A 22,144-nucleotide genomic window follows, 5' to 3' on the forward strand; every position below is an offset into this window, starting at 1 on the left:
TTCGGTGCTGAAAGGGACGCTAAATCCCAATACAACTAATCAAACATATCTTTACACGAAAAGTGTCTGAAATTCAGGAAATTGAACTGACAGATATACTTGAGCTTCAAAAGTGTGGACAAATCGAGCAATTTCGGAAAATGGATGCGAACAGAAATTTTTATTCACAGAATGCAGATATGTCTGCATAAATACTGATGTATTGTAACCCTAAATTATGGTTAGGCCTTATTATTCGAAGTTGAACCTTCGTCAGGTGAACTATTTCCTGTATATCATTACCTCCAAAAAATTTTTTTTCTCTTTAAGTATGTTTGCTTGTGTGCATTTTCAATGGGGACTGGCGGCTGATAATGAATTCCGTTTCTATAGCAACAATAAGTGTGGTTACGCAACTGTGTAGAAAAGAAACAGGATATTATATAAACTTTGCTACATAAATTTAATTTTGCAACGACTGTGCATTAAAAAAACTGCTAAAACTATTTTTCTTTTAGTTTTCTTAATTTTCCGTTCTTCCAGGGCATTGGAAAAAGCTAGGAATGGCCAATTCCGAAATGTTTACTTTCGGAATCCGGAAACTAAAATCGGAAAAATTCCGGAATTCGGAAAATTTCAGATTTCGGAAAAATCGAAAAAATACGGAATTTTTCCGAAATCCAAAAAGTAAAATTTTCGATTTTGGAAAATTTTGGTCATCCCTAGGAAAAAACTAAAGAAAGAAAGAAAGAAGAAAAAAGGATTTTCCTCATAATTTCTGTCAACTTTTTACAATATTACTTACAATGCTCTGTCAACGCTCGAAACGGAACAGAACCCGTAACCATGCATATTAGGCTACACAGAAGCAAAACACGTATCAGTCATTGGTATTTGTTTAGAATTCAACTTACAAGGAACCGAATCGCTTAATTTAATGTTAGTTACAGATTAACGATTTATTAGATACAAATAATTGCCATGCTTAAAATGCAGGATTGTTAGAGTCTACGAAGTCGTACAATAACATCCATTGGTTATCGTTGACGATTAAATTAACAAATAGGTAAAGTTTGCTGCAGCTTCTTCATTTCTGAACCCACTATGTAAATTAGTTCTTAAAACAAATTCCTCGAGGAATATAGGCTACTATGGTTTAATACATTTCGTAAAATCATCATTTTCTATATGCTATGTGCTAAAATCTTGTTCTCCGAGGGTCTGATTTTTACAACGAAAACTATTAGTATTACGTAAATAAAGTTTGAGGGAAAACAGTTGACAAAACCGGTTCCATTTTATTTCTTAGTCGTGAATGCCTAATCAAACTCAAACGACGCAGTTTAGTAGTAATGGTTATGGTTTATATTTACGATGTCCTGGAACACAGCAACGCTCGTGGACGCAAACTTGACTTGCCATTTAAACAGTGCTACTAGAACATTACAAATCGTTTCACATTTTTCTCCTGCGCAATTTTTCTGTTTAAGTAGTGCTATCCATTCTTCTTATTTATAATTGTTGTAATTGAGGATACTAGCAAAACTTCAAGAAATGCGGGGGGCGCGGTGGCTCAGTGGTAGAGCGTTCACCTCTGGTGCTTGGGGTCCCGGGTTGGATCCCAGCCCCCGCCAAGTGAACTTTGTGGTGGACAAACACCGTGCTCGTGGGTTTTCTCGGGGTTCTCCCGTTTCCTCCCATTTTCTTCATTCCACCATTTTCATTCATCTCTCATTATCACCGTCTCCTTTAGCCTCACCGGCATAACCGTGGGACGTAAAACTTAAAGATTTCATTTCATTTTTTTCAAGAAATGCTTTACTTAATATTTGATGTCCTTAAGATGAAGTTTTGACAGTATCAGCCCTTCCTGCTGGTCAAGTGGCAAGAGCCTATTTCAAGTGTGCCCCTGCTGGTGCTGTTGTCGTTGTGTGATTTCCTGTACCGCCCTCAAAAGAAGAGGGAGAAGTTGCTGTGGCCGAGATTCTTCAATAGTTTGATGGAGACAAGGTTGCCACATAGAATTATTTGGCGGGCTTCGCTGTGTAGTGTCATGTTAGTCATTCTACGTAGCGTACGATCTTCACTCGCCAAGACCAAACGCCTGAATGACAAATTGGTAATACAGCCAGGGTCATTAAGTTCTTTCTACAAAGCAATGGGATTATTTCTTCCGTAAGAAAGCGGCAGGGGTGGGACCGAAGTATGTTTCACATATTTTCCGAGGGGACACTTCAAATAGAAAGGTTCTAGCGCGCGCACCTTTAGTGCGCGTGGTCCCGAATTCGATTACCGTTGAGATAGCTTTGAACTTACTACAGTAGTTCGAGTTCCTCTTTAAACTATATTCCCACGTCTCATACAGCCTTAGTGCAGCAAAGGGACGCTAAATTTCAAGAAATAATGACAACGAAACTTTTTTGTCTATTACCATCAAGGTCGTATGCATTAACCGAGGATATTACGCCTTCAGTGAGGATATTACAAACACAGCAAAGTCATTGTTAGTGTTCTCCAGTACTTGATGCTCTGCTTTCCAAACTTGTCAATACTCTCTAGTGCTAAAGCACTCGTTTTCGATATACTTGTTTGCAAATCTCTACCTCACTAAGATTTCAAACTCTTGGATCTGGGGTAAGTAGAAGTACGGATCTCATTTGAATGGCAAGATAGGGCTGTAATCTTTATTCTTAATGACTAATGAAGCTACATTCCAGAAGCGGCAAGTGAGAAAAAGGGGTCCTGGTCATGAAATAGGAAGGAGGGACTTTAATCGCTTTAAAAATCTAACAGTGTGTCCGGTATATGCCTAATAATAAATGTGCAGCTTCTAAAATTCCCAGTTTTTGTTTGTGTTGAGTTCTAAAGTAATAAATCAGGAAGAGAAATGCTTGAAAACTTGGCAACAGGCTTAACAGTAATATAGTAAGAAATCTATCTAAGGATGGCAAAGCATGATATGTATATTTGTACAGCCAAAGTAAATTTCAATGTTACGAATTAGATTTCAGTTCACTGGTGAAAACGATATAGATAGATAGATATAGATATATAGATATAGATATAGATATAGATATAGATATAGATATAGATATAGATATAGATATAGATATAGATATAGATATAGATATAGATATAGGCTAAATACGGAATTTTTAAATATACTCCATTATCAACTTTTTCCGGCACATAGATCTCAGTGCGACCAATTGCCGGAGCGGAGAGCAGAAAGTGGCCCCCCAAATGTGACATATGTTTTACCATTCTCGTATTGATTTGATTCATTGCTTAGCTGTGCAAATATACACTCATGTCCAAAATTATTGTCGCATATCTATAATTGTTTTCTTGTAAGAATATAATTTGATAATGAGTTTGCAGGGTACCTTTAATACTGATACTATGTGTATAATCGGGAAATGTATATTTGTGGTAAATTTCATAGGAAAAGAATTATAAAATACGAAAATTAGAATGAGTAAAATAAAATGTTGCTAAATTGACAAGAAAATTTTATTTTCATTTTATTTTACTTCACTGCTCTTTTGACATGAAATTTGCCACATACATGTCTTTGCCGATTATACACATGGTAACATTATAAGAAATACCGGGCAAACTCGTTATCAAATTATATTCCTACAACAACATATTTATAGACATGCGACAATAATTTTGGACATGGGTGTACATACAATATTCTGTCATCCATATATATATATATATATATATATATATATATATATATATATATATATATATATATATATATATATATATATATATATTAATATGAGATGTATCGTTGCCTTGTTTGAATTGATTGTTGAGTAATGGACGGAAAAGGTGAGCTGAAAAAATGTTATCTTTCCAGGAAAGAGATGTGTTTACTGTGTGAATGACGTATTTTAATATTATGAGAAATAATTTCTTTATAATTTAATTTTCAGCTAAGACTTACAGTGTTAACATTTAATCACTAAGAAAGAAGAATATAAATCTTCATCAAGATTAAGAAACTAGTGAGTTTCGTTTCACACTTGCAAACTTTACGAAAACAATACTGAAACCGAAGGTGGATAAGGTCAGAGAAGAAACCTGTTCTTCAGACACAACCAGTTTCTCGCCAACTCTTACAATTATTATTATTATTATTATTATTATTATTATTATTATTATTATTATTATTATTATTATTATTATTATTATTATTATTATTATTATTATGATATATAAGGATCAATGTTGAAACAAGAACTCGTACTAACTTTTACTCCTTCTATTTCAGTAAAAGAATAGGAACTAACAAGGGAAGATACCTAGGTGATACACGCCGATTGTAATGAAACTTATACAGTGGACACTAGGGACAAAATAAACATACTTATATTTTGTTGTATCGGCAACCGTGGGGTTTAAGAGGACAAATTTCCTCTTCAATATTGCAGCTTTTTTGTGTGTGTGTGACAGCTAAAATACATCTCCGATTTGAATGATACCTATACAATAGACACTAGAGAGAAAATAAATAGACCCGTAGTTTATTATATCGACCACATATGAGTCGTTCAATTCCAAAATGTATCTTGTCCACTGTTCTGAAATGTATTTTTTCGTGATTTTAGCTTTGCTAATACCTAATTTCAGCTGATTAATGGTTCAGGTATTTATTTTAGAGTTTACAGCGCTTATTTTACTCGTTCTCAAATGTAGTAATTAAGATGATAAAACAGAAACACAAGATTTTTCGAAAGGTTTGTAAAATGGACAAGAGACGTTCTGATTCACGGGGAAACACATTCACAATCTTCCTCTCTTATTTTTCCACATGTTTACCAACAACGAAATTCGCCTATGATTCCGAATATATCTGATTTTAACCCATTGTTAGCCGAAAATGAGACAAGAATTTATTCACGTCAGAACATTGACAAAATTTGAGAGAAACGGTGACCATCTATAAATTAAGTATATTCGTATTTTAATTTTCGGGTGTTAGAAAGCAATTTAGCTTAAACTCGCTCGAAAATTTTGAAGAAAAATGACATATTTAGGAGCGGTATTTTTTGTGCATACAGAAAATTTTCCTTTTAAGTATTTATTCCCAAAAGAGGACGTCACATCATCCAGAAAAATGTTTAGGTGAGATTTTGGCGAAAACCGAGCTAAAGTTCTTCAGCTGAAAATATCCACCGTTGTTTACCGAATATTTTTTTATATATAAATTGGCAGCTGATAGGTGTTAAGTTCGCTCAGTTTAATATTGACTCTTAAATCCAGCTACCTATTTCATTAAGTATACTATTCAGACACAAATTTTACACTGAATACTCCTAATTAGATCAAGCTAATAGACCTTATAAGATTTTAATATTAGTATGTACCTACGTCCGTTACACCACACAATAACTGTTGAATATTTTTTTTTAATTCTATATTTTGTATCGACCAAGTTCGTTAATGGAGTCAGTAAATATGTTATCTTCACGGATAACTGTGGCTATTCTTCTCTCATACTGGAAATATGCACTGTGGTTAAACTTTTTAGATTACAAGGTAAAATATTTTTTAGATTAAAAGTTTTCTTAGATTAAAAGTGTTTATGAGGTCAGTTTTTTTTGTTATTAAACCACAAAAATATCGGTGAGGATAAAAACCTCACATACTTGACGATGAGAGTATATACTGTATATAAGAGGGTATATAAAGCCTAGAGCAACATCTCATCATTCACCACCATTAAACATTATGCTATAATACCACGAACAATCACCTTATGTTTTCCTCACATTTATATACCCAATCTTGTTTATATAATGTTTCTCATTTATTGTTATTATTATTCTTTTCATATTTCTACTTTGATGTTCATAACAGCTATATATGTTCTCTTGTGTCTATATATTTATGTATACCTTTAAACCTAATGTTAAGGAGCGAAAAGTTCCTTAAATCCTTTACTACTATGAATAAAGTCTCTCAAACCGCTTAGACCAACCACAAACCTTATACTCCTCTGTCTCGTAACATCACTTCCCTAAAAAGAGGGCGTAACCCTCTCAGAGGTAGCTAGCCTTTCTCTAGCAATGTAAAAAAACCTAGAGCAATGTTCCCCAATCTATGATCCACAGACTCCCGGGTGCCGCAAGAGAGTAAAAAGGGTTCCGTGAGACATTTTATTTTTATTACACTTTATCTTAGCATGTTGCTCACACCTAGAATATTTGTAATATATACATTACTTAGGTTTAAACCTATTGAGAGGAACAGAATACCAATAGATAACAAGAAATAACAAAATTACAAACCTAGGCTGTAAAAGATGCATCATCCATCACTTTAGGTGAATATTGAATTTATAACAATGCTTAACTGATATACTCATATATTTTTTTTTTCGAATATCTCCACTTATTGGTTTGCCATAAATGACACATTTAGTGTAGTAAAATTGTAGTGAAATACGTAAAAAAATCATTTGTGATTTCAATGAAAGCCACAGAGAATTAACAGTCGTTACAAAGGGTCCTCGATATCAAACGCTTGTGTAGAGTATTGTTATTCTTTGACGTAGCTCAATTTTAAATACAGGGTGGCCCAAAAGTAGGTATGCACCCCTGCATTGATCAAGTATAATATTCTAGCTTATAGGTTAATTTGCTTCGGCTGTTCCGAGCTTAAGATATAAGTAAAAAGACATTAAGAACAAATAATAAAGAAACTAAGTCTACCTGATGGATAACAATAAGAAATGGTATAAAAAGCAATAAGTTGATCGTACGGAACTGTATATATCTACTTTTGGGCCACCCTTTATAAAATTTTTTGGTTAAATCTTCAAAAAATATTAAGGAAGTTAAAACCTCATATAATTTGGGTATCAGAGGGTATATAACATTGACCGCTTCCACCAGCAGCATAGATTCATTCATAAATGTAAGTTTCGCGTGTCATCCTTTTTACTGTCTATAGTTTATTTTGATTTAAAATATCTACAGTCATAGGTGAATTTTAGTCCCACATTAATCTACTACTGCAATAAATAAATGAACATTATTTGTGTAGGCAAATTTCAATCTGTGAAATCACATAAAAACGAAGACGAACGATCTTTTAAAAGAAAAATTGACCATCTCAAAATTGCCGGCAGGATATAACGGTGCTTATAATTGTATATATACTGTATATACACATCGATATTACGAAGCAGGAACCAAACATAAAAGCATTTTTTAAAGAAGAATGGGACGAGCCAACCGGAGAACATTTGCCGGTATAAATCGTCTGCTATTTTAACCATTACTAACATTTGTTAATATAAACAAGTTACCGTGCCTAATCCACTCAATTGTGTATTACATTGTTGTTTCCCATTTCATACAACGAAGCGTTATAGTAAGCAAAATAGAAGTATACAATTTGAAAGTATTACTTTGTAAATAGTTTTGTGTATTATTAAATCTTTTTAAATCTTAAAAAACCCACTTGCCGTGGCGGTTTCTTGCGGTGCGAAGCTGGGGACAAGACTACTTCATCGTCTGCTGGTGTGTGAAGACCTATCAGCTGAGTCTGAACGCGTTGTAGTGTGTTCTGTGTGTTTTTTCCAGCAAGAAACATACCTTTCATTGCAAGAGACTAAAAAAGTAAACATCGCTTGCGCGGTAACTTGCACACAATAAAAAACATAACTTAAGGAAGTGTTTACATAGCAATGTGGAAATACTACTTGAATCCAATGTAGTGGATGTGTACAAAGTGTCAGTTATGATTTACTTCGCGCGTGTGATAAATTAGTAATTGTCGGTTCTTCTTCTTCTTTTTTTTAAACATAATTCTCCTGATAATTTTCATTTGTTTTTGCGTGTGAATGTAATTCAACACATGTGATCGCATACATTTATGTTACTAAAATTTTGTGCTGTGTTTTATCGTAGTAATACAACTATAATATCATCTGTATTGTATTTCTTTGGTGTGCGTATCAAGAAAGCCGTCAAGATTCTGTGCCTAAAGAGGAAACGGTATTGGAGCCCTAACCATGAAAATGTGGCTCATACCGAAATACAGAAGGATAATGATCAGCATAGACCTCCAAGACTGAAAGGTGTCTTTTCATCAATGTAAGTACAGTGTTATTATTATCATTATTATATAATATTGTGATTATGATTTCGTAAATAGCTGCGGTGCTATGATCTAGCAACTGGTAGTGTCGGCAACTGTTCGTGTCCGAAATATGAGGGATGTAGCAGTTGTTTATCCACACCCTAGCCGGCTGGCATGGTCGTAAGGACTGGGCTATGCTTGTTCAAGTCTCGCTCAGGTCGTGTTGTGGACTGTCATTTTTGTAATTCATTTCTCATTTATATATATAAACAGCACAATTATGGAAGATAAAACTCAAAAAAATAAATTATTCACCCCTAAATGTTCCGAAAATTTTTCCAGTTATATATTGGAACACCCTTCCTTTGGAGGAAATTATATTCTACACGTGATTTGTAGTTTGCAAATTCCCATTACATCCTCTCACAACAAAATTACGGATAAAGTAGGAACATAGCAAGACATTTTTTAAAAAATAACGAGTGTGTAGGGGTGCAATCGCTCCTACCCTCCCTAAATGAAACCTCTGGTTCAAGTACGGATATGTTCCCTTGTCAGATATCCAAGCAAAGATCAAGTAAAGATTTCCCATTCCAGAGGGACCCAAGCAAACTTTGGAGCAGGAGTCTTCTTCGGTCCCTCAGAATCGGGGCCCATGGACACTATCATTAGTGAGATATAACATAAAATTATCATTAATTCTTCAACTAACTTTTTGTTGTTGTTAATTACGTAATGTATGAGAAATATCAATCGAAAGATGTCATGACCTGCAAGTGCTATAATAATTGCTCACGTGCCGAAAAACCTACCTTACTTGCAAATACCACTTTTAAAAGGTGCATGAGCTCAATCGTGCCTAAGCGGTTAGTCTACGCGCTTTTGGCATGAGAGATCAAGATTCGATTCCCGGCAGGAGCTCGTGTGGTTGATCCAACATTAAGCTGTAGGTCCACGTCTCATGGCCTTACTCCAGAAGGGGGCGCTAAACTGAAAATCAAATCAATTCAAATTAAAAGTTACGTTCAATTTTTGTTAAAATACATGTTATTAAGTGGCATTAGTAGTTCGCATATTATAGAAGAGTATCCAATGTACTTGAAGCAGTACTGAGCACATTTAGGGTTATACTCAAATTTTAGTGTAGGGGGGGCGCGGTGGCTAAGTGGTAGAGCGTTCACCTCCGGTGCTTGGGGTTCCTGGTTCGATCCCAGCTCGCGCCGTGTGAACTTTGTGGTGGACAAACACCGTGCTCGTGGGTTTTCTCGGGGTTCTCCCGTTTCCTCCCACTTTCTTCATTCCACCATTTCACTCATCTCTCATAATCACCGTCTCCTTTAGCCTCACCGGCATAACCGTGGGACATAAAACTTAAAGATTTCATTTCATTTTTTTTTTTTCAAATTTTAGTGTTGCTTGCTAGATTTTTTCATAGTATATCTTATGGTGTTACCCATGATAACTCACCACAGGTTTATCAATTCGTCTCTCCCTTATTAGTATATTTTGGTTCAGTGATTGATTTGAAGTTTAGCGTCGTTTTCAGCAGCGAGGATGAACGTAGATCTACAGCTTAACGTAGGATCTGAACCACATGAGCTCCCACGGGAATTGAACCCAGGACTTCCATGCCAAAGACCCGTGCACTAACCATATAGCCACGACGGAGCACAGTATATTTTATTTTCAGGAGAACACATACACTGTCTATTATCCGTAATTATCATAATTAAAAGTGCATTATTTTCTGAGTTATAAAAAAGTATCGTTACAAATATTTGCAAGTTACTAATCCTTTCCATTCTATTTTTTGGTGTGGTATAATCATGATCGAAGATCGGTGCGAGAATCATTTCTTTAATGTTTTAAAAGACTTGCTATGGACTAACAGAAACAAGGAGGAATGAATTGTATGAAATGAAATGAAATATTTCAGTTTAATGTGTCATGATGTAAAGTTAAGGGAGACGGATGATTAAGCCAAGTGAATGATGATAGAAGAATTGGTGGAATGAAATGTGGGAAAAAAAACAGAAGTACCCCGAGAAAACCCACGGACACGATGGGAATCGATTCAGGGAACCCATACGCTCCATAGGTAAACGCCCTTCCACTTAAGGTTAGTGTAAAGGGACAAGTTTTGCCAATAGATGTCACTACAGTCTTCGTATCGCTTCCATGTATTTTTTACCTTTCACGAAAATTTACAATTTCTCATAAATTTCAACCTAGAGACTTCATATTTTTAGAGAAGGAACTTCATAACCTATTAAAGGGAACAATCCGTACCGTTTCTTTATTTAGAATTTTCTTCACTGTTGAAACAGTTCCATTGTTAAAGGTTTGGGTATCCATTCAAGCCCTATCCACGGGGGGGCAAGAGGGGGCCCGGACCCCCTAAACTTTGGCTGGCCCCCATAAAATTTCACGGTAGGCTTGCAAATGAACTATAATATGGTGATGAAGTATAATATGATTGGGTCGGCCCCCCCCCCTAAATTTTTGGGCTGGCGACGGGCCTGTATCCATTTCAACAATCAAGCCATTTCAACAATGAACAAAATTCTAAATAAAAAATCGGCACGGATTGTTCTCTTTAATAGGTTATGAAGTTCCTTTTCTTTGAAATTTGTAAGAGAAATTGTAAATTTTAATGAAAGGTAAAAAATACATGGGAGACATACGAAGACTGTAGTGCTATCTATCGGCAAAACTTGTCCCTTTAAACCAACCTTAACCACCATACAGTGAATTGTAAATATATGGAATGGTTACAAATACTGTTGTTCTAGACGGGATTCGAAAATATTAGTGATGCGTGTTGTACTAGTTACCATAAAGGGCTATAATTTGTATTTAACGTATTCCTTTGACAAATTTCAAGAAAGCTTTTACAATAATGATACACGCCTTGAGACCACACGTCATAGAATATTATGATTTTAAAAAGTTCACTTCAGTAAAATTCAATATCTATTAATCTGCTAAATCACCAATTTTATCAATGTTCGTTAAAAATTGTGTAGCCCTATAACTAAGGATCCGTTAACGAATGATTTGTTGAGCTAAGCGTGTTAATAAATTATTGTCGTTACTGATAGAACGTTATTGGTAAAAGAGGCACTTCTAAAACAGCAAATCTTATGTTATATTTGACGATCAATGCGGCTAGTAGCTTATTAATTCAAAAATACCGTAAAATTGAATGCAGTTGTTATTCAGCACTTTAGACTCATGTGTTAATAATTGCCAGCGAAATACGAACATGTTGCCTTTTGTTTAGGATGAGTTTTCACATAGACTACTACTTAACGGTATGTTGCACTTGGTCGAATGTTTACCGTAAAAATTACGTTTCATTGCTTCAGATAAATGAAACGGTAAGCTTGTCGGTAATGCTTTAACAACTTTATATAATGTTTATACCTCCCGTCTTATATAGATCTACATTGGAGAATAAATTAATTTATTGAATTTCTATTAGAAATTCGCCATATTGGCGTTTCTGCATTATAGATTACATATAATCGAGATCCAAATATTAAAAAAAAAAAAAAAAATGTTTTAAAACAGGTTGGACAAAATACACTTTCAAATTCAGTAAGTAGAAATATATTTGAAATTACAATACATTGTTTGCTATTTTTATTGGAAGTAGAGCAAATCGTGGATTTAGGTTTTATATTTCTGGGTTTCGGCATCTATGGTCATTTAGCCCGTCACGCATATAAAATGACGTCCCTCGACGAATACACTATCCGGGGAAAGGGAAGAAAGGAAGTGTCCTTGGACCTATAAGTTAGGTACCACCCCTGCATTTGTCTAATGTGAATGAGTAAACCCCAGGAAAACCTTATTTAAGATGGTTGGCCTGAAATGCTTTTACACTTTTTCGACCGAGTACCCTCACCGGAAATCGAACCCGGGACTGCTAGCACCGAAGACGAGAGTGTTAGCGCATTTCGCGAAGTATAGCCTAGGGCACCAGAATGTGTTACTCCGGTTCTGGAGGCTGGGATCGAACCTGCGATTTTCTACATCAAATATGAGCACTTTAATCACTTACTGTATGTAAACATTCAGGCTAAACGACTCTGCTAAAAATTGGTACATTTGTATAGTGTTTCCTTCGTGGCTAAGCGGTTAGTGTAAACGCCTTAGACTTGGGAAATCCGGGTTCGATTCCCGGCGGAAGCTCATGTGGTTCGGATTCCACATTAATCAGTAGGTCCATGTCTCATATAGCCTCGCTGCTGAAGGAGACGTTGAAATGGAAATAAACTCATTTGTATACTGTTGAAAGTGAACACAAAATTTCAAATAATACAATCATATCCTTCTTTTTTAACTAGTTATGGATTTCCCAATTGCTGATAAATTCGTCCTTCTTTGTTTGAGCAGATCTTTATTATAAGTACATGCTGTATTTAGTTAACTTTGACACGATTGTTCCATGTACTTTCCCCCTAATTCTTGGTATAGGCTGACAGAAATTTGACTAAGTCCTTTGATGGTTAATTATTGTGTGTGTGTTAAGAAAATAAGAGAACATGCTAAGTGAACCGCCTATAATTGGAAACCCATAGTACGCTATAAGTTCTGTTTCATTTCATTTCCCACAATAGGCCGAGTTTATGTCTGGCGGACGCCCAAAGAAGCTTATGCTCCGAACTGTCTCCTCTCTTTCGTGAAATATGACTGCGTCTCTTGTGATCATGTATTATTGAGCTGCACTTGTTATACCCAATAGGTAGGTCCCGGCAAACAAGTATAGTGTTTAAATATGTTCAACCTATTCAGTTACAAATAAAACTATCTATCAATTGTACCCCACACTGAGAGCTACGCTTTAAAAAAATAAAACACCATTGAAACACTTTTAGTACAGATGTTGAGGGGAAAATTGATGAAGTAGTGTTTATAAAGTGTGCTTCGCGTGTCCAAAAGTGTTCTCTAAAAACATTATCTACGCAGTATGACATATTTAAAGCACTTCTCGACAAACACTTCGAAAACAAAGTGATGACATATATTTTGCGCAATTTGCACTTACTTCTGGGACATCCTTGGACAACACAGTATCTACTGTACAAGAGATGAATATGTATCATCTGGAGGTGTTCAAAGAGATACTGTGTTGTGTAATGTGTACAGTGTTATACTGTGTCTAAAAGTAGTTTCTGTATTTTTTGCATTGTACGACTGCTTAAGTGAATTTGCTAGAGAAATCACAAAAATGTAGCCGTTTTCTAAAGGATATATTTCAACACTGTAATTGTGCATATACTTATTGTGTTGCTAAATATATATGTTTACACTTTATTAAAAAATAGAGAAACGTAATAGTGTGTATTGAAAAGTTTAATAATACATAACGTGGAATTTACATACAGATAATATTTCTCTGCTTGCATAATCACCATAAGGAAAAGAAAATCTTATGTTAGAATCTATATAAAGTGATTGCAATAAAGATAAACAGAGTTACTGTGCGTGCTTATTCAATTACAACTATAAGATTTATTAATATAATTAAAATTGTTTAGATATTCATTTAAAGATAATGAGATACTGTCACGAAAGCACTTTAGAGTTATATTTGTGCTAATATATTACATTTTGTTTTACGTACATTGTGCTTTTCAGAAAAAAGTACTACAAATTTACAGGAAAGTACTATGAGTTTTATTACTAGAAAATTGTATTTATTCAAATCCTACATTGTGTATATTACCTTAGTACTAACATAAACATATTTCTCTCTTACGAAGCCTACGTTTTGGGAAAAGTTTTCTGAATGTTACATATATTTTTAAATAATTTTATGAGGAGTTCCTAATGCAAACAAAAGCTTTATTTTAAATCAGATTTCAGTCATTCTTTGCTGAGGCTTCGAACGTGTCTTTTTGATAGTTTTTTTCTTAATTTGGAGTCTATTTGTAGCTGCATCTTCGTATTTATTACGAGCACGTTAGTGGGCCTTTAGTACGTCCGCCTGTTCGTCCGATACTTCAGACGATAACTTTTGAACGAAAACTTTTTTTCATTATTTTGTTCCTTGAAAGAGAGAGTTAGAGCTTTTATTTGGGCATTATTTTGTTCCTTGAAAGAGACTATTATTTGGGCCGAGTTATACATATACCACATTGACTTGACACTTAGTCTTCCGTTCCAAGCGCTGCTATACGCTGAAAGAATTCCACTCCCACGGCTGCAAGGCTCTCTCGCTTAGCAACATCTGAACCTTTATTAGCTGAATGCGTGGGTGTGTTAAGAGTGTGGATTTAGTTCGCATTTTTTGCCACGGATCAGGACATTTTGGAAGCACTATAGTTAATGAAGCCAATCAGTTATCTGCACGAGTAATGGTAGTATTAACGGTGTTTCTACATACTTCATACAAGGAAATATGTGTCTTTTGTGTGATCCTCTTTACTGTCCTTACCAGAGTTTATTTTAGACTTAGCCTAAAAGCGTTGAGCGCGATATACGACGGAATTTCCAAAAGCTTTCTTCCTGATTCTGAAATATCACGTCACTGGAAGCCGTTCATAGCATATAACTGCCACCACTGGAAAAAATAATGTATTGGTTTCAACTGTCTAGCTGCATCAGTCAGTGTTCGTAGTTTAAGGTAAATTTCCTTAATCTAAATTAAATTTAGCAAAAAAGGAAAAGGGGATTTTTTTCTATAAAACGTGAAAATCCAGGGAAATTCTTGCACTGACTGATACGTCAATATAAATACTTAAATTTTTGTTCATTTTTCAGAAATAAACCAGTACAATAGTGTGTGTGTATGTTCAAAATAGCATAATTGGTACCTTTTGTTGTCTGGGTGTATTTGTGTACTTTTTGTAAAAAAGAAAGTGAAGGAAAAACTTTAAAAAATGAAACAAAAAATAAACAAGGCTGACATTTTCTTTAATATAGTTAAATTAATCTTATCACATAATTTCAGTGATAGGAATTGGATACTCAACAAACTAGGGAAATTTTGATAAGAAAAGGGAAAATTTTGTGCCAGTCGAGGGAAATTTTCTTAAGGAAACTTACGAACACAGTCATCAGTTGATTGAAAGCCGTCATTTGAATCAATTGCTGTGCGTTGAACTCGCATTCTGCATGACATTGCTGCAGTGCTGAAACTGGACCGTAGAATAGAAGGTGCTGAATCTCTTCGAAGCCACACAGTCTTTCACTGTAGCGTTAGCAACCACACTGGTGTGAACTGGAGCATCATCATGCAGTATACAAGCTCAACGTACAACAATCTATTCAAATGACGGTCTTCAATCACTGATGCCAACCTGGAACTATAAAATACCATCTTGAAAGGCAGAAATTCCCATTTTGCTCTAAAATTCCCCACACGCTACACTACTTATACTGCAATTGATACTACTTGTCCTTTCTGACAGCTCGTTATGCGCACGTGTTGCTCAATGCTGTGTTGCCAGTTTTGCGTCGGGTATTGAAACACTAGATTATTCACTGCAAGTAAATCACAGTTTTATAAAATTAAATGAACAGAAGAGAACTAAAAAGAATGCTCTCAATAACCAGTAGGTCCACTACTCAAGTCGACAATCAAACAAAACAATGTGCATTTGTTTATGTTCAAATTGGCAACGTGTGAAAATGGTGGAATGTTTACCATTGCAGAGCAAGAGAAATGATCCACTATAATTGGCTGAACGTACTGTTGCCATAGAAACAGTCATTCTTGGCTGATTATTATGACCACGTGCAGAAAGGAAAAGACAGAGGAAAGCATCTGTCAGAAAGAACCAATTGTATCAAATAGACTACACAAACTTTTCAAAATTTATAAAATATGAAAATTGAAATTACTGTATATCACTCATTTTTTTTTAAATATTTGAGTAAATTATTTGTAAATTCCGATTTTCTAAATTCCTAATAATTATTTTCCTTAATTAAAAGAGACTATTAAAATTGTTAACGAAAACAAACACATTTTGTTGTCAGAATTTAGTATTTCCATGACGTTTTTTGTGCCATCATGTTTTACTGAACGTAATGAAACTAAACAAACTTCATTCTCCAGTTTGGACGTTTTAGGAATTCACCGTTTCTCGTTTGGTGATTTACCTTCTTCCGTTCATGATTTTAAAAAAATAAAAAATAACTCCAGAGTACAATTTACGTTAATTGAAGCTTGTTTTTCAGATTCACAAGTTAGTGTATAAATCACTTTCACACTAACACACACTTTCCAATAACAACATTTGACAATTTCATAATGATTCAGTGATTTCATATTGATTCAAGCGTCATTAGCATACTCCCGCTCATAGAGAATTTTGTTGGTGTCAATTTAAAAAATGTATTTAAAAAATCTTACATATATATGGTGCTAAATTTGACCAAAATTCCCCAAATTTAAATTGCTATTCGAAAAATTAATGTAAAAAATACCACAAAATTGTATTTTTTTTCCACGGATTGGTATCACTACTAGACAGTTGTAACTGATATATTATTTCTTCCCTAGATGGCACTATACTAGTAATGTCACAATATTTAAGTGTTGGGCTGGAAATTTTTAGAAATATGTTGATAATGTTTTATATATTTTTAAAAAATATATCCTTCAAACTTAGAAAGAACGCAGAAAGATTTTAGTCTTAGTCTTCTATCTTTATATTACTACAAGAACATATATTCTCCTTTTTAGTAGAGTTTATAAAAGCATTATTTTTAAACGATTTTTAGTGCTTATTAAATATTTTTATCGTTTTCATTTTTCATTTCTAGGTAACATTTTATTCATTGTTTGTTCTCCTTCTTTATATGTTCATTTTCTACAGTTCCAGCCGTTTTTCACAGCACTTTCATAAAGTTCATCTTTGGCATTTGACAAGTCTCTTAGAGTAAAAGGTTGTATACCAATACACGATTTCCCCCTCATACCCATTCCGTCTATCAATACAAAACTTGGTATACACATTTCTTATCCCTTATACTATTTTTTTTTTTTTTACATATATTTGAATTGTGTGCTTTTACCCGGGGCCACTTCAAAGGGGTCCAAATTTGATGGGAGTGATTTCTGGAGGGAATTTTCCCGACATTCTCACAATTTTCCCTGTTCAAGTATGTTAGGGGCCCCAATACATAGCACCTCTGGGAAACTTGTTTCATGCTGAAGAGAATGAACTATAAACCATGACTTTCCAACGAACAGTGTTGATGCAATACTATTTCACTGCGAGTCTACGATTTTCTTTATACTAACAGGGTAAATGAGCCCCATAGACTTAGTCCTTTGTCCATGGCACCTATTTTTTTGTACATGAACATATCTTTGTTATGTTTATTGAATGGACTAGGTTTGATTAGGAAGTCCTGTTGACAGGTTCATGTCCTTTCCTTGTGTGTAATACATAGAAGTTACAGGGTCGTAACTGTATTTGTCGTTTCGTAAGAGATCATATTATGGCGTCACAAAAATGTCCTTCATTGCATTTATCTGAGGACAGTGGATCAATTAAATCAGATTTCGAGACAAAAGGATGTATTTTCTTTTTTCTAAGAAAAAAATCTTTTAATAAAGGTTGTCGGGGCCGGTGGCAGGAGGCGATCAGAACTTTTGCGGCCACTGGTGAGGGAGTCCCACCACAGGTCACGAACATAAAAAGAGATTATTAGCGACAATATCTCTACCAAAGGTAGCCGAAATCCAACTAACAGAATAATTAATAAAGGACCACGAAAGGTCTCAACAATATCACTGACTTAGAGAGTTGCCTGACATTAAAAATGTAATGGAGCTGAGCAGTCTATGGGACTCGGCAATTTATTAGTACGGTAAGGAGGAGGTCCGTCCTGTTCAAACAATGTCCGACTAACAAGGCTGTCGGCAAGGTGATTTGATAGGGAGAGAGAGAACAGGATGAGTGCCTATGTATGACAATAATTAATTACAAAGTTCAAGCACGAGTTTACGAGATTATAAGGGAGCCTTGATCCGTGAATGTCCCGCAGGTAATTGCCAGCACTTTAGGGCAATGGCGGCTCCAAGGGGGGGTCACTAGTTAACGTGAAGCCCACACAACAACGAGATTAATTAGCACACCAAAATATTAGACAACTAGGACTCGTGCAAAGAAATAAATATTTGTAGCGGGACGACAACTTAATAATTAGGCACGTATTATACAACAATGAATTAAAATTAAAGCTAATGCAATGGAGACAGGATTATTAACACACTTAATGGACCTCAAATACATAAACTTCACAAGACAAGGTCAGGCTTGGCTATACTTAAATAATTCAGCCTAATAACAATTTAATCGATAAAACAATAAAAATGGAAGAGATAGTTATCGCTAACAACCTTAGTTGTAGAATCACTTTATAAAAACACAAACGTTGAAATCGAATATTGGGTGCACAGAAGTAGACGTGATTCTGAGTCGATGCGAGGAATCAAGATGCACAATTAAAATCACTAAAACAATTTAAATCACTCACCTCGCAATTGAACACCTACATAGATGAAAGAGTTCCAAGTGGCCTCTGGAGATATCGTCGAGTACTGTATAAGTCCAGTTGAGCTTAGCGTGGTAACAAGATGTTCGTTGCAACCAAGAATTCCCAGAAGATGTCTGTATTGGTTCGAGCGGTAAACCAACAAGATGCTTCCACTTCCTACGGAGAGTGAAGTTCTTTCTCCAATCGGAATTCTCACGGCGAATGCAGGAATAGTACTGGAGTCGCAGAACACACACAGAAGGGTGATGGTTCACTCAACTACAGAAGATAAAGAGTTCGGTCCTAAACAGGCGTGACTGGTGTAGTGGTTCACGTAGGAACCAGAGAACGAAAGAGATATGATAATAATGACTTCGACGAACGGCTTCTTCGGAGGTACTTTCTGAGAAAATATAAATAGGTGAGGTCGTACTTTGAAAACGTTAGATAGGCGTTTTAAATGACTGGGACGCCGAGTTAGAAGTAGTATGAGTTTTATTGTAAGTTGCTTTTGTACAGCGCAGAAGAGTTGATAAGCAATAAGTTGTTATACATCAGAGGTAACTTTAGATGACGCACAAGTCTAGTGGCGTATGCGTGAAACTTGAGAGGGGTCAGAATATGACCAATGATAAAAGAGAAACAAGGGCAGTTCAATGAAGAGATTGAACTACGACTGCCTGCATGTAGTAGTAGTAAACTTACTAGAAACAACGTTCAGCACAGTAACAAAGTTCTTGCTGTATTGCACACACGAAATGAAAACAGAGATGGTCCTTGGTAGGAGAACGGAGATGACGGAGTTCTCCACTAACACAGTGTAATAACACACTCTGAGAATGCACTAGTAAACTTACTAGAAACAACGTTCAGCACAGTAACAAAGTTCTTGCTGTATTGCACACACGAAATGAAAACAGAGATGGTCCTTGGTAGGAGAACGGAGATGACGGAGTTCTCCACTAACACAGTGTAATAACACACTCTGAGAATGCACTAAGTTCTTCTCCCTATGACTCTAACAAAGTCAGAGAAGAAACGCAAGTCCGGCGGGCGAAGGACAGAAGCCTGAGCCCGAAGAGTGGGCCGGAGCCCCCGGCGACGAGCACGAAGCTCGTGCCTCGTAGACACACAATGATTTTCCCCCGAGAACAGCTTGTACAGCTATTTTGTATTCAGGGAGTTTATTCACACGTTACGTACGTGGGAGTATAGTAGGGTGGTATCTTCCCAAAAGGGCGGATACTCGTGTGCAATGAAATTAGTCTTTACGTTTAGATTGGGTACTGATAATCTAAACGACTATTTAGGGTGTTAACTAGAATAGTCACGCATGCGCGTTATTACAAACAGTATAAGGCTTTAGCGTCATCTAGTACATAATATCCAAATTAAAAGTCAAAGGTTAATTTGATATTACAAAGAAAATCAAGCTTTATCCAGATTTTACAGGTTTCTTAATCGTTTCACAATGATACCAAAAATACAAGTGTTCCCAAGACACTTATTTTATACGGTGTCAAAATAGACATATTTAGTATTTTCGAAGTGTCAACTTCGGCGCCAAAATGTTAATTATACGTCTACCATGTTTTCGAGAACATCTGGGCTTAAACAGAGGACAATGAGAGTATTCAGAAAATAACATGAGACTCTCAGATAAGACACAAGGGTTAGATATTCCCTTGCACGTGCAGCGAATCGAAGGTTATAGGTTACCAATTCAGATCTGTTTCTCAAGATGCAAAGAGGGGAGAAAAAGATATGAGTTTCCTCTTACGAGAAAACAGCTAACTTTAAGTATTCGTCTGGCTTAGTCATTCCACAGAAAGAACAAAATATAAAGAGAGCAATTTAACATTGACTAATACCTGCAATAATTACATGGCAATAAAGCAATTAAAAGGTTTTTAAATAGTAATTATGAATTTAATAACAGTAAGAAAAGCAAAAAATTAGGTCGGCCCGAAGGCGCCTCAGGTCGGCCGCTACAGTCCTCCCGCGTAAAATAAAAAAAAATAGACGAGGGAACTGAGGAATATTTTTTTTTTACTACTTGGGCTTAAAATTTTTTTTTCTTTTAAGAAAAATTAAGTGGCAATATTGTTTTTAAACTTTAGAGTTGGCAACACTTTTTAATCTTTAGGATTGGCAACACTGCTTAATACTCATACATAGATATATTCAATTAAAATTTCTTAGTCCTAGTTGGCAACACTTACTAATTCTTTAAGTAAAGTTCATAAAGGTAAAACTTTTTTTTTTATACCAGCGAATATTATTTTATACACAATTATAGCTAAATAATCGAAGTACTTAAATCCATAAAGTAAAAACCCATTGAAATAATTATATAGTATTAGGTAACACCATAATTAAATAATGACACAAAAGTAGTTATATCAGTAGTACAGAAGTACTCGTTAAAATCCCAAAATAGCTTAAATATATATTTTTGTGTATATAAGAAGATATACGATTATCTAAAGGTCTAATACCTAGGTCATACCCAAACAATTAAAAAGTTAAAGAAATGTTTATATATATACACCTATAACTAGAATTAAATATGAGAACCCAAAATTATTATTAAACTACGTTAATAAACAAAGTTATCATTAGACTACCAATTATTTAGATATAAAATCTCGATTGTGAGTGAATCACAAATTTAAGAAATTACTACATAGCTCTACCAATGGTTATATACGTATAATACAAAGAGTTCCCTAGTTGGTACGATTTGTTCCTACATATTTACAAAACTAAGCTTTGTGTATAAAAAGATACAAAGACTAACAAGGCCAATACAACCTGATTTCGTATAAATACACTATACCTATTAAAACACTATAGCGAGGGATAACACAAATGACTTCAATTATGTACAGTACACATTTAAAATATATTTTTTTTACTCAGTTTTTATAGTTATTATTATTATTATACGAGTTCCTATATATACAAAGGATATACCTATATGTAAAGGAGATGGATGACCCATACTAAAATAATATAGTTAGATATTAAACCCAAGTAACATGCAATTATGCTTTACAAATCAATTATAACTACAAAGGAAGTATATATAGATAATAAATATTTACACGCATATATTTTTTTTTTTACTAAATTGCAATCATTAACGATAGTTGTATTCTTGACCTCTCTAGACATTCAAGGAACTGCACATTTCCTAAACGAAATTTCCACTAGGTATATATATATAGAATTACTAAATTTAACAAAAGATTTGAATGACTTCTATATTATTAAAAGTACAAGAATCAACTACCTAAAAATTCTAGAGATTATAAACACTACACAGAATCGCAAGACTACCGTATACAGAATATAACTACATTAGTTACTGAAGGATTTAATTCATGATTTTTTTATTATTATTATTATTATTACTATATGTAAATTTTCTTTTTCTCTACGTTTTGTTTTTGGATACATTAATTAAAAATTTACACTTTATCACTTACTCCAAAATTGTCAAAACAAACCATTAAATATACGATAAGAAAGGGAGCCAGTTTGTTTTTATGTT

General features: G+C 34.7%; 1 protein-coding gene across 3 annotated transcripts in view; it reads left to right on the forward strand.

Annotated features, from left to right (window-relative positions):
- Nucleotides 1-7,588: 7,588 nt before the first annotated feature.
- LOC145668640 (uncharacterized) overlaps nt 7,589-22,144 on the forward strand; it is a 745,356-nt gene continuing 730,800 nt past the window's right edge. For 2 of the 3 annotated variants that reach the window (XM_081736683.1, XM_081736684.1), the window contains exon 1: nt 7,589-8,099. In XM_081736683.1, the coding sequence (XP_081592809.1) occupies nt 7,879-8,099 (221 nt within the window). In that variant the 5' untranslated portion in view covers nt 7,589-7,878. The remainder of the gene's footprint in view (nt 8,100-22,144) is intronic. The other variant, XM_081736687.1, reaches the window with a different exon arrangement.

Source organism: Thermobia domestica, chromosome 13 (assembly GCF_964235325.1).
Source record: "Thermobia domestica chromosome 13, izTheDome1.hap1.1, whole genome shotgun sequence".
Lineage (NCBI taxonomy): Eukaryota > Metazoa > Arthropoda > Insecta > Zygentoma > Lepismatidae > Thermobia > Thermobia domestica.